The following is a 14,490-nucleotide window of genomic DNA, read 5'->3' on the forward strand; positions in this document are numbered from 1 at the left end:
CCCCACTTGGTCATGGTGTATGATTTTTTTAATGTGTCTTTGGATTCGATTTGCAAGTATTTTGTTGAGGATTTTTGCATCTATATTCATTAGGGAGATTGGCCGGTAGTTTTCCTTTTTTGTAGCATCTTTGCCTGGTTTTGGTATTAGATTGATGTTAGCTTCATAAAATGAGTTAGGTAGTGTTCCATTTTCTTCAATGTTTTGAAAGAGTTTGAGTAAGATTGGTGTCAGTTCTTTCTGGAAAGTTTGGTAGAATTCCCCTGTGAAGCCATCTGGCCCTGGGCATTTATTTGTGGGAAGATTTTTGATGACTGATTGGATCTCTTTGCTTGTGATGGGTTGGTTGAGGTCTTCTATTTCTTCTCTGGTCAGTCTAGGTTGTTCATATGTTTCCAGAAAATTGTCCATTTCTTCTACATTATCCAGTTTGTTGCCATACAGTTGTTCATAATATCCTCTTATAATTTTTTTAATTTCTTCAGGATCTGCAGTTATGTCACCTTTTTCATTCATTATTTTGTTTATATGGGTCTTCTCTCTTTTTGATTTTGTCAGTCTAGCTAGGGGCTTGTCAATCTTGTTGATCTTCTCAAAGAACCAACTTTTGGTGATATTTATCCTCTCTATTGTTTTTTTGTTCTCTATGTCATTTATTTCTGCTTTAATCCTTGTTATTTCTTTTCTTGTACTTGGTTTAGGATTGGTTTGCTGTTCATTTTCTAGCTTCTTCAGTTGATCCATTAGATCTTTGATTTTGGCTCTTTCTTCCTTTTTAATATATGCGTTTAGTGCTATAAATTTCCCCCTTAGCACTGCTTTTGCTGCATCCCATAGGTTTTGGTATGTTGTGTTCTCATTTTCATTCGTCTCTATATATTTAGCAATTTCTCTTGCTATTTCTTCTTTAACCCACTGATTGTTTAGGAGTGTGTTGTTTAACCTCCAGGTATTTGTGAATTTTCTAAGTCTCTGATGGTTATTGACTTCTAATTGTATTCCATTGTGGTCAGAGAATGTGCTTTGAATAATTTCAATCTTTTTAAATTTATTGAGGCTTGTTTTATGTCCCAGCATATGATCTATTCTGGAGAAAGTTCCGTGAGCACTAGAAAAGTATGTGCATCCTGGTGATTTGGGATGTAATGTCCTGTAGATGTCTGTTAAATCTAATTCATTTATCAGATTGTTTAGGTTTTCAATTTCCTTATTGGTCTTCTGTCTGGTTGATCTATCTATAGGAGAGAGTGATGTGTTGAAGTCTCCCACAATTATTGTGGAAACATCAATTGCTTCCTTTAGTTTTGCCAGTGTTTCTCTCATGTATTTTGTGGCACCTTGACTGGGTGCATAGACATTTACGATTGTTATTTCTTCTTGCTGAATTGCCCCTTTTATTAGTATGTAGTGGCCTTCTTTGTCTCTCAAAACATCCCTGCATTTGAAGTCTATTTTATCTGAGATTAATATTGCTACACCTGCTTTCTTTTGGCTGTAGCTTGCATGAAATATTTTTTTCCATCCTTTCACTTTCAGTTTCTTTGTGTCCCTGTGTCTAAGATGAGTCTCTTGTATGCAACATATTGATGGTTCATTTTTTTTGATCCATTCTGCGAATCTATATCTTTTAATTGGGGAGTTTAATCCATTTACATTCAACGTTAAAACCGTGAAGGCATTTCTTGAATCGGCCATCTTATCCTTTGGATTATGTTTACCATATTTTTCCCTCTGTCTATTAATATCCTTTATTGTACCCATACCGAATCTCTTTAGTACTGAACCTTTCTCCAAGTCTCTCTGTCCTGTCTATGTTTCTCTGTCTGTAGGGCTCCCTTTAGTATCTCCAGTAGGGCAGGTCTCTTGTTAGCAAATTCTCTCAGCATTTGTTTGTCTGTGAAAAATTTAAGCTCTCCCTCAAATTTGAAGGAGAGCTTTGCTGGATAAAGTATTCTTGGCTGGAAATTCCTCTCACTCAGAATTTTAAATATATCGTGCCACTGCCTTCTCGCCTCCATGGTGGCTGCTGAGTAGTCACTACTTAGTCTTATGCTGTTTCCTTTGTATGTGGTGAATTGCTTTTCTCTTGCTGCTTTCAGAACTTGCTCCTTCTCTTCTATGTTTGACAGTGTGATCAGTATATGTCTCGGAGTGGGTTTTTTTGGATTTATTCTATTTGGAGTTCGCTGAGCATTTATGATTTGTGTATTTATGTTGTTTAGAAGATTTGGGAAGTTTTCCCCAACAATTTCTTTGAATACTCTTCCTAGACCTTTACCCTTTTCTTCCCCTTCTGGGACACCAATGAGTCTTATATTCGGACGTTTCATATTATCTATCATATCCCTGAGGTCCATTTCGAGTTTTTCAATTTTTTTCCCCATTCTTTCTTTTATGCTTTCATTTTCCATTCTGTCATCTTCCAGGTCACTGATTCGTTGTTCAACTTCCTCTAGTCTTGTACTATGAGTGTCCAGAATCTTTTTAATTTGGTCAACAGTTTCTTTAATTTCCATAAGATCATCCATTTTTTTATTTAGTCTTGCAATGTCTTCTTTATGCTCTTCTAGGGTCTTCTTGATTTCCTTCATATCCCGTACTAGGGTCTCATTGTTCATCTTTAGTTCTTTGAGTAGCTGCTCTAGGTGGTGTGTCTCTTCTGGTCTTTTGATTTGGGTGCTTGGGCTTGGGTTATCCATATCGTCTGGTTTTTTCATATGCTTTATAATTTTCTGTTGTTTTTGGCCTCGTGGCATTTGTTGAACTTGATAGGGTTCTTTTAGGGTTTGCAGACCTATTGAAGTCCTTATCTCTAATTTATCAGATCTACAGCTTCGTGGAGTACACTTTCTCTAACTAACCAGCAGGTGGCGTCCACGAGCCACCTGTTCTCCACAAGCCAGATCTCCCCTGCTTAGCCTTTTTGGTGAGTGGGGGAGTGAGTCTTGTGGGGCCCAATTGGTGTACCAGACTTGCGTGTGTAGTTGGTGTTGCCTGCCCTGTATGTGGGGCGTGTTTCTGGGAAGTCGGGGAGGGGGGTTGGCCCTAACAATCAAATCTCCCTGATGATCCTAGAGTTTTAAAGCTGCTGCAATAGTCTAATCCTTCAGTTCAGTCCTGCCACAGTTTGTCTCTGCCACTGACCCACAAGTCTTTGGTATTGGCGTATGGCTCCTGAGACTTGCAAGTGGGCCCCTCTTCCAGGCTGTGCACCCCGGGTCCTCTGTTGAGGGATGACTGTGCTATGTCACAGGTGAGTGCCGTCCCCCCAGGGCAGTTCTGGGCTGCTGGGCTGTGTAGGGAGGCTCCCAGTCTGCTCAAATGATGGCTGAATGGGGCTTTGTTAATTCACACTGCTCCACCTTCCCAGCTCTGGGAGATTCAGCTGAGGTTGCAGGGAAGGCTAATGTCCACGCCTAGTTTTGTGGTGTGTGCCTGTTATTTGAAGCACTTCCGTCACACTGGGTTGTCTGTGGCAGCTCTGGGCTATGGGGCTGGCGATGGGCAGGAGTGTTTCCTGTCCACCAGGATGGTGGCTGTGAGCGGACACCCCCCTTTTCTTGGGAAGTTGTGTTGTTTAGTGAATTTTCTCAGCCACTGGATTATTGCCTTTTGTCTCAGAGCTCTCTTAGTTCTGCTCTTGACTTGACGTGCCCAAATTGCAATTCTTTGAAGCTTTCTGTATTGTGCTTCTTAGAGTAATTGTTTTAGAAAAAAGCAAAAAGGATTTAAAAAAAAAAAAACAAAAAAAAAAACAAAAAAAAAACGGCCCTCCTCAGAGATCTAATGGGTTATTGAAATGCTAATAGACAAAGCAACCAGGGCCATTAAGGAAAGGTGCACAGGGCAGAGAGATCAGCTTTGCTTCGGGATTTGCATATGCGCCTCAAGGCCTGAGCTCCACCCTTCCCCTTTCTGTGTTCACCAGAACTCCAAAAATCCTCTGCTTTTATTTTGGAGTTTTCCGTGTTGTTTTTTTTCTATGCCTGTCTCCTCTCTGCTGGGCTGGCTGCTCTCAGAGTCTCTGGTGTCTGGTCTCAGTCTATGGTTGGAGTTTGAATCAGTAGAATGAGTTTTCTATAAGAGCAGCCACTGCAGTTCTCCCTTCTCCTTCCCGGAGCTGACAGCCCCTCCTCCCCCGGGACTGAGCCTGTCAGGGAGGGGCGCGAGTCCCCTGGCCGCAAAAACTTACAGATTTCGCTGATCTCAGCAGTTCCACGTTTTCATGAGTGTTGTATGAAGTATGCCCAAAGACAGATTGCTCTGTGGTGTCCAGTCCACGCAGTTCCTGGCTTTTTACCTACTTTCCTGGAGGAGTAACTAAAACTTACAGCTCACCAGTCTGCCGTCTTGCCCCGCCTCTCCCTTGTCCTTTGTTTTTGCAGCAAAAAATTTAGGTCCGTAGGCCTAATTGCTTTTTTTTTGTATCTGATGCTCACGAAATGAAATTCCGGAGCCCAGCCTTGACAGTGATTGCTTTTATAATTAACTAAAGGAATCTAAGGAAAGGAGACACTTCCCTCTCCTGGGGCTGTGGAGGGAGAGAATATACTTTTAACCCTTGCAGAATCTCTTCAAGTTTGTTCCTTTTGATACAACTCAAGTACTGTTTGATAGCTTCTTTGTATTTTTATATGAGAAGACATCCCAGGTCCATCAGGTACATTTCCTGCCCAAAAACCTGAAGCAGCCATTTCTTCAAAGACTCCTAATTCCTTTCAGTGGGACTATCTAGATTATTTCTAATAGAAATTTCTTGACATTTCTGGTATATGAACACCGTTTTCCATGCTTCCAGTGCTGGTGTACAATTTTCAGATACATTTACAGTCTATGGGTCAGTTCAATGGCAACTGGAGGTGGGATTAAAGGGAGTCAGATGTATGTACCCATACTGCTACCTATGTATGTTAGAATTAAGTTCTGCTGCTGATAAAAGATACCAGAAATAAACCCTTTAAGTTATAACAAGTTATTTTTCATTCAAGTAAAAGAAATCCAGAAGTAGGTGGTCTGGAGCATTAATGCAGCTACACATTCATCAAGGACAAAAACACTTCTATCTTTCTACATTCTATGATCCAATAAGCTACTGAAGCCTCAGCCATCATGTCTGTGTGGAAAGAAGTAGAAAGACAAAGAGCATCTTTCTCGGTAGAATCAATTCCCTTTAATGACATTCCTCAAATTTTTCAACATGACTACTGACATTTCATTAACCAAATTTTATTTACATGGCCACCACTAGCTCCAAGGGAGGCTAGGAAATACCTTTTGTATTCCAGGTAGCAATGAGCCAAGTAAAAAAATCAGGATTCTGTTACTAATAAGGAGGGAATAATAGATACTGAGAGGAAACTAGAAGTCTCTGCCACACCAACTCATCAGAGAGTCCTTCCCAAAGAATAAATTAATCACTCTCTTCCTTTGTAGTCCTTTACTTACATCTCAGTTACAGAAATTCCTGATGTCTGGTTTACAATTAGTCATATACCTAGGCATATTTTATTTAATTATTTTTCCTACTGATGCCTATCCCAATGTCTTATCCATTGTACGAGGAATAAATACTAAATTAAAATGAGTCTTATTCAGTCACATTGAAGACAGGTATCTAGTCTCAGTGTTTACAGTCATGTTTGTCCTCAACCTAATCTATCGGCTTGTGTTAGCTGTATGACAATCTAGTTTTACCATAGTCCAGGATGTGTGCTAAAAATCAGCTGCAGCATTCCATGGGTGGGTCAACCCTGCTACTCTAATCTATCCTTAAACTTTTGTGAGACAAACAAAACAAAACAAGGAAACTCATTTGAATAAAAAGGGGAGTTGTTCTTTTTTGGGGGAGGAGGAATACAGGGACAGGAAATATTTAATGAGCACTTTTAACATATGTTAGGCACTGTACATATGTTCAGTTACTGAAAACAGGATGGGTAGGGGGAGGGTGTTCAAGAATATTATTATTTTTAATGCAATTTTATTGAGATATATTCATATACCAGATAATCATTCAAAGTGTACAATGGTTCATGCTATCATCATACAGTTGTGCATTCATTGCCACAATTTTTGAACATTTTCATTACTCCAAAAAAATAATAATAAAAATAAAAAAGAACACCCAAACATCCCACACCCCTTTCCCCCCCTATTATTTATTTATAATTTATCTTTATTTTCTTACTATCTGTCCTTACACTGGATAAAGGGAGTGTCAGTCTCAAGGTTTTCACAATTACATAGTCACACCATAAAATCTGTCTTAGTTTGCTAATGCTGGAGAATGCAAAACACCAGAGATGGATAGGCTTTTATAAAATGGGGGTTTATTTCACTACACAGTTACAGTCTTAAGGCCACAAAGCATCCAAGGTAACACCTCAGCAATCGGGTACCTTCACCGGAGGATGGCCAGTGGTGTCCGGAAAACTCTGTTAGCTAGGAAGGCAGCTGGCATCTGCTCCAAAGCTCCGGCCTCAAAACGGCTTTCTCCCAGGACGTTCCTTTCTAGCAAGCTTGCTTCTCTTCAAAACATCACTCCCAGCTGCACTCTTTCTTCCCCCCGAGTCAGCTCATTTATATAGCTCCACCGATAAGGGCCCACCCTGAATGGGCTTTTACCTTTGGGAAGACGGCTGCTGCAAAGGAGAGGCTAGGCCTCCCTATAATTGTGTCTAAGAGCCTCCTCCCGAATGCCTCTTTGTTGCTCAGATGTGGCCCTCTCTCTCTAGCTAAGCCAACTTGAAAGGTGAAATCACTGCCCTCCCCACTACATGGGATCAGACATCCAGGGGAGTGAATCTCCCTGGCAACGTGGAATATGACTCCCAGGGAGGAATGTAGACCCGGCATCGTGGGACGGAGAACATCTTCTTGACCAAAAGGGGGATGTGAAAGGAAATGAAATAAGCTTCAGTGGCAGAGAGATTCCAAAAGGAGCTGAGAGGTCACTCTGGCGGGCACTCTTATGCACACTTTAGACAACCCTTTTTAGGTTCCAAAGAATTGGGGTAGCTGGTGGTGGATACCTGAAACTATCAAACTACAACCCAGAACCCATGAATCTTGAAGACAGTTGTATATAAATGTAGCTTATGAGGGGTGACAATGGGATTGGGAAAGCCATAAGGACCACACTCCACTTTGTCTAGTTTATGGATGGATGAGTAGAAAAATAGGGGAAGGAAACAAACAGACAAAGGTACCCAGTGCTCTTTTTTACTTCAATTGCTCTTTTTCACTCTAATTATTATTCTTGTTATTTTTGTGTGTGTGCTAATGAAGGTGTCAGGAATTGATTTAGGTGATGAATGTACAACTATGTAATGGTACTGTAAACAATCGAAAGTACGATTTGTTTTGTATGACTGCGTGGTATGTGAATATATCTCAATAAAATGAAGATTTAAAAAAAAAAAAAAAAAAAAGCTATATAGTTACACAATCATCTTCAAGAATCAAGGCTGACTTGGCGGCGGCCACTGGGCAGACCGGACTCCTCTCGCCTGCGCACCTCGCTTGGCTTCCTCTACAACCATGTCTGACAAACCCCATATGGCTGAGATTGAGAAATTTGTTAAGTCAAAATTGAAGAAGACGGAAATGCAAGAGAAAAATCCACTGCCTTCCAAAGAAACGATCAAACAGGAGAAGCAAGCAGGCGAATCGTAATGAGGTGTGCGCCGCCAATATGCACGGTACATTCCACAAGCATTGCCTTCTTATTTTACTTCTTTTAGCTGTTAACTTGGTAAGATGCAAAGAGGTTGAATCAAGTTTAAATGACTGTGCTGCCCCTTTTCACATCAAATAATCGAGAACTACTGACAAGGAAGGCCGCGCCTGCCTCTTCCATCTGCCTGTCTGACTGGCAGGGTAGGAAAAGAACTTGCATGTTGGTGAAGGAAGAAGCTGGGTGGGACGACAGTGAATCTAGAGTAAAAGCAAAGCTGGTCCAAGATGCCCTACAGGCTGTAAAATGCAGTTTAATCAGAGTACCATATTTTTGTTGTTGTTGTTCAAATGATTTTAATTATTGGAATGCCCAATTTTTTTAATATGCAAATAATGTTTTAAAACCTGAAAAAAAAAAAAAAGAATCAAGGCTACTGGATTACAGTTCAACAGTTTCAGATACTTCCTTCTAGCTATTCTAATACATTAAAAACTAAAAAGGGATATCTATATAATGCATAGGAATAACCTTCAGAATGACCTCTTGACACTATTTGAAATCTCCCACAGTTTTATTTCTGTCCCCCTTTTGGTCAAGAAGGCTTTCTCAATTCTACAATGCTAGGGCCAGACTTATCCCCAGGAGTCATGTCCCATATAACCAGGGAGATACACACCCTTGGGACCCATGTCCCACATCGTGGGGGAGGGCAGTGAGCTTACCTACAGAGTTAACTTAGAAAGGCCACTTCTGAGCAACAAGAGGTTTCTAGGGGTGACTCTTAGGAATAATTATAAGTAGGCTTAGATTTTCCTTTGCAAGAATAAGTTTCATAAGGGCAAGCCCCAAGATTGAGGGCTTGGCCTATTAAATTAGGAGAACTTAATGCTTGCAAGAGTATCAGGAATTTCCCAGATGGGGAAGTTTAATATTTCCACATTTTCCCAAAGTCCCTCAAAGGAACTTTCAAATACTTTTTTATTTCTGCCCAAATTACTCTGGGATGTATTGGGGCATCACACCAATCTGTACAAACCAACAAGATCTCACTCACTATTCGAGGTTCCATGTAACCATGGTATTTGAATAAACTGGCCATACAAGTTAAATTAGGTAGTGTGGTACAGAAAATATAAATTTTGCACCAAATAAACATCTCTTCCTTTGGTCTCACATAGAAGTTGAAGTTTTAAAACACAGTCAATACCATCCTTTACCCTTTGGCCTGATTTGCCTTAGTCATAACAAGAATCAGCTTCATTTATATCTCTAATTAAACTTTTATCTCTTTTACAGCTGTTTTAAAAGTTGCTGAATGGGGTAGTGCTGACTTTCATAGCTACAGAACTCTAGATCCGAGCCTCAGGTGTCACACAGATAGCTAAAGTTTTAGGGAATGACCAGGTTATACACAAGGAGCTGAGCATCTCAAAATTTAGAAATAACCATAAGAACTCAGCAATAGATGTGACTTCTGTAAGAGCTTACAATCTAGGTAACTTCCCCTGATACTATGCTTTTGAATTCAATTCTCAAGAATTTGCACATTATAGTTAGCCCTTATTAGTGAGGTGTTGTATATAATACTTGTCTTTTCGTTTCTGGCTTATTTCACTCAATATACCGTCCTCAAGTTTCATTCACCTAGTTGCATGCCTCACAACTTCATTCCTTCCTGCAGCTGCTCAATATTCCATTTAATGTATACATCAGAGTTCGCCCTTCCATTCATCAGTCTATGTACCTACCCTTAGGCCACCTCCATACATTGCAAATCGTGAGTACTGTCACCATACACACCAGTGTGCAAATGTCCATTTGTGTCCCTGCTTTCAGTTCTTCCAAGTATATACCTAATAATGGGGTTGCAGAAGCGTATAACGACCCTGTATCTAGCCTCTTGAGGAACCGTCACACAACCCTCCAGAGGAGCTGCACCGTTCTGCTTCCCTACCAACAGTAAATAGGCATATCCCTCTCTCCACATTTTCTCCAGCACTTGTATCTTTCTGTTTATTTTTTGAACAGTTTTATTCATACACCGTACAATCTATCCTAAGTAAACAATCAATAGTTCCTGGTATAAGCACATAGTTATGCATTCACCACCACAATCCATATGAGGACATTTTCATTTCTTCCACAAAGTAAGACAAAGAGGAAAAAAAATGAAAAATTAAAAAATAAAAGAAAATAAAAAGGAGAAACACCACCACCAAGAATCCTATAACCCTCCCTTATATCCCCCTTACTGACATTTAGCATTTGTATATTGTCTTTGTTATATTTCATGGAAGCATAACACAATACTACTGGCTAACTATAGATTCTAATTTGAATTGATTGTATTTTTCAAGATACCATCCCATTTTCAACACATTGCAATGCTGACACTCATTTGTACTCCTTCACGTAAAAACATTCTTATATTCATACATTTAATCACTATCATTGTACATTCTAGGTTTCACTAAGTTTATTTTTCCTTCTGGTGTCATACATACCCCTAGCCTTCCTCTTTCAACCATACTTGCACTCAGCTTTGTTCACTGTACTTACAATATTGTGCTACCATCAGATATTACTGTGCTATCCATTTCTGCATCTTCACAATCAATCCTGGTGAACATTCTGTACTCTTTCAGCATCAAATGTGCACTCTCTATCCTCTTTCTACCTCCCAATAACCTGTGTTCTCAACTTTAACTCTCAAAGTTCACTCATTAATGTTAGTTCGCATTAGTGAGACCATACAGTATTTGTCCTTTTGTTTCTGGCTAATTTCACTCAACATAATGTCTTCAAGGTTCTTCCACATTATTCCATGTCTCATGACTCTATCCTGCTTACAGCTGCGTAATATTCCACTGTGTGTGTATACCACAGTTTGTTTACCCACTCGTCCATTGATGGACATTTGGGCTGTTTCCATCTTTTAGCAATTGTGAATGATGCCACTATGAACATTGGTGTGCAAATGTCCATTTGTTTTCCTGCCTTCAGGTCCTCCAAATATATAACTAGTGATGGGATTGCTGGATCATATGACAATTCTATACTTAGCTTCCTGAGGAACTGCCACACTGCCTTCCATAGTGGTTGCACCATTCTACATTCCTACCAACAGTTAGTAAGTTTGCCTCTTTCGCCACATCCTCTCCAGCACTTGTAGTTTTCTGTTTTTTGATAATGACCATTCTAGTAGATGGGAGATAACTCATTGTGGTTTTGATTTACATTTCCCTAATAGCCAGTGAAGACGGGCATTTTTTTGTATGTTTTTGAGCCATTTTTATTGCCTCTTCAGAAAAGTGTCTTTCCATGTCTTCTGCCCATTTTTTAATTGGATTGTCTTAAACTGTTGAGTTGTAGGATCTCTTTATATATTCTAGGTATTAAACCCTTATCTGATATGTGGTTTCCAAATATTATATCCCATTCCATAGGCTGCCTTTTTACTTTTCTAACAAAGTCCTTTGATGCACAAAAGTGTTCAATTTGAGGAGATCCCATGTATCTATTTCTTCTTTCATTGCTCGCACTTTGGGTCTAAGGTCTAGGATACTACCTTCTATCATCAGATCTTTAAGATATTTCCCTACATTTTCTTCTAAAAGTTTTAGGGTCTTAGCTCTAATGTTTAGGTCTGTGATCCATTTTGAGTTAATTTGTGTATAAAGTGTGAAACTGGGGTCCTCTTTCATTCTTTTGGATAAGGATATCCAGTTCTCCAAGCACTATTTATTGAAGAGGCTGCTCTGTACAGTGGAGATGACTTCACTGCCTCATTAAAGATCAACTGTCTGTAGATGAGAGGGTCTATTTCTGAACACTCAATTCGATTCCATTGGTCAGTATATCTATCTTTTTGCCAGTACCATGCTGTTTTGACCACTGTACCTTTGTAATATGCTTTAAAGTCAGGTGGTGTGACACCTCCCACTTCATTTATCTTTCTCAAGATATTTTTAGCCATTTGGGGCTCCCTGTCCCTCCAAATAAATTCTATTGCTTTTTCCATTTCTGCAAAGTAAGTTGTTGGGATTTTAACTGGTATTGCATTGAATCTATAAATCAATTTGGGTAGAACTGACATTTTAATTATCTTTAGCCTTCCAATCCATGAACAAGGTACGTCCTTCCATATTTTTAGGTCTTCTTTGATTTCTTTAAGCAATTTTTTAGAGTTTTCTGTGTATAGATCTTTTGTGGACTTGGTTAAATTTATTCCTAAATATTTGATTATTTTGGTTGCTATCGTAAACGGAACTTTTTCTGGATTTCCTCCACAGATTGCCCATTACTAGTACATAGAAACACTGCTGATTTTTGTGTGATCTTGTACACTGCTACTTCGCTATACTCATATTAGCCCTAGTAGCTTTGCTGTAGATTTTTCTGGATTTTCTACATATAGTATCATGTCACCTGCAAACAGTGAAAGTTTTACTTCTTCCTTTTCAATTTGGATGCCTTTATTTCTTTTTCTTGCTTAATTGCTCTAGCTAGAACATCTAGCACAAGGCTGAATCACAATGGTGACAGTGGGCATCCTTGTCTTGTTTCTGATTTTAGAGGGAAAGCTTTCAGTCTTTCCCCATTGAGTATAATGTTAGCTATGGGTTTTTCATATATTCTCTTTATCATGTTGAGGAAGTTCCCTTCTATTCCTATCCTTTGAAGTGTTTTCATCAAGAAAGGACGTTGAATTTTCTCAAATGCCTTTTCTGCATCAATCGAGATAATCATGTGGCTTTTTCCCCTTTGATTTACTCATTACATTAATTGATTTTCTTGTGTTGAAACAGCTTTGCACACCTGGAATAAATCCCACTTGGTCATGGTGTATAATTCTTTTAATGTGCTGCTGCATTCCATTTGTGAGTATTTTGTTGAGGATTTTTGCATCTATATTCATTAAAGACATTGGTCTGTAATTTTCTTTTCTTGTGGTATCTTTATCTGGCTTTGGTATTAGAGTGATGTTGGCTTCATAGAATGAGTTAGGTAGCTTTCCCTCCTCTTCAATTTTTTTGAAGCATTTGAGCAGGATTGGTACTGATTCTTTCTTGAATGCTTGGTAGAATTCACATGTGAAGCCATCTGGTCCTACACTTTTCTTTTGGGGGGAGCTTTTTGATGACTGAAGCAATCTTTTGTGATAGGTTTGTTGAGGTTGTCTATTTCTTCTAGAGTCATGTTGGTTGTTCATGCTTTTCAAGGAAGTTGTCCATTTCATTTATGTTATCTAGTTTATTAGCATATAGTTGCCCATAGTATTCTCTCATTATCTCCTTTATTTCTGTAGGGTCACTAGTTATGTCCCCTCTCCCATTTTGGATTTTATTCATCTGTAGTTTTCTGTGTAAAGATCTATTTTTCTGTGTATACTTTTACTTTTTGTCAGCCTAGCTAAAGATCTGTCAATTTTATTGATTTTCTCAAAGAAAAAACTTCTGGTTTTGTTGAGTCTCTCTATTGTTTTCATGTTCTCAATTTCATTTATTTCTGCTCTAATCTTCATTAGTTCTTTCCTTCTGTTTGCTTTGAGTTTAGTTTGTTATCCTTTCTCTAGTTCCTCCGGGTGTACAGTTAATTCCTCGATTTTTGGTCTTCTTTTTTCATATAGGCATTTGGGGCAAAAAATTTCTCTCTTAGCACTGCCTGTGCTGCATCCCATAAGTTTTGATATGTTGTGTTTTCATTTCATTTGCCTCGAGATATTTACTGATATCTCTGGTAATTTCTTCCTCGAGCCACTGGTTGTTTAAGAATATGTTGTTTAACCTCCATATATTTGTGAATTTTCTGGCCTTCCACATGTTACTGATTTCCAACTTCATTCCATTATGATCAAAGAAACAGTTTTATATAATTTCAATCTTTTTAAATTTATTGAGACTTGCACTGTGACCCAATATGTGGTCTATCCTGGAGAACGATCCATGAGCACTTGAGAAAAATTGGTATCCTGCTTTTTGGGGGTATAATATTCTGTAAATGTCTAAGTCTAGTTCATTTATTGTACTATTTAAAATTTGTTTCCTTATTGATCCTCTGTCTAGATGTTCTATCTATTGATGAGAGTAGTGTATTGAAGTCTCCAACTACTACTGTGGAAGTGTCTACTTCTCCCTTCAGTGTTGTCAGTGTGTGCCTCATGTATTTTGGGGCACTCTGGCTCAGTGCCCATTCCAGTTTGCTAAAGGTGCCATTATGCAAAATATTAGAAATGGACTCGCTTTTATAAAGGGGATTTATTAGGTTACAAATTTACAGTTCCAAGGCCATAAAAGTGTCCAAACTAAAGTATCAACAAGAGGATACCTTCACTGAAGAAAGGCCGATGGTGTCCGGAACACCTCTCCTACAGGTTTTGATATGCTATGTTCTCATTTTCATTTGTCTCTAGATATTTACCAATTTCTCCTTTGACCCACTGTTTGTTGAGGAGTGTGTGGTTTAAACTTCATATATTTGTGGAAGATCTGGTTCCTTGGTGGTTGTTGATTTCTAGTTGCATTCCACTGTGGTCAGAGAATGTGCTTTGAATAATTTCAATCTTTTTAAATTTATTAAGACTTGTTTTGTGCCCCAACATATGATCTACCCTGGAAAACGTTCCATGGGCGCTAGAGAAGAATGTATGTCACGGCACTTTGGGATGTAACAATCTATATGTCAATTAAGCCTAATTCATTTATCATATAGTTTACGGTCTCAATTTCCTTATTGGTTCTCTGTCTAGTTGTTCTACCTAGAGAAGAGAGTGGTGTATTGAAGTCCCCCATGATTATGCAGATGTGTCTACT

At 38.9% G+C, this 14,490-nt stretch overlaps 2 protein-coding genes across 4 annotated transcripts in view; one reads left to right on the forward strand and one right to left on the reverse strand.

The window, feature by feature from the left end:
- The window catches only part of GLCE (glucuronic acid epimerase), a 102,519-nt gene that overhangs the window by 38,973 nt on the left and 49,056 nt on the right, over positions 1 to 14,490 (reverse strand). The gene's annotated exons all lie outside the window — the stretch shown is intronic.
- Positions 7,525 to 8,038, forward strand: LOC119531839 (thymosin beta-4-like). The gene has a single exon (XM_037833564.1). It carries the CDS (start codon positions 7,540 to 7,542, stop codon positions 7,672 to 7,674), a length of 135 nt encoding a protein of 44 aa, XP_037689492.1. The 5' UTR covers positions 7,525 to 7,539; the 3' UTR covers positions 7,675 to 8,038.

The sequence above is a fragment of the Choloepus didactylus genome, chromosome 4, assembly GCF_015220235.1.
Source record: "Choloepus didactylus isolate mChoDid1 chromosome 4, mChoDid1.pri, whole genome shotgun sequence".
Taxonomy (NCBI): Eukaryota; Metazoa; Chordata; class Mammalia; order Pilosa; family Megalonychidae; genus Choloepus; species Choloepus didactylus.

Excerpts from the sequence above, each read along its gene's own strand:
- LOC119531839 (XM_037833564.1), top strand. The coding sequence starts at position 7,540 with ATGTCTGACAAACCCCATATGGCTGAGATTGAGAAATTTGTTAAGTCA.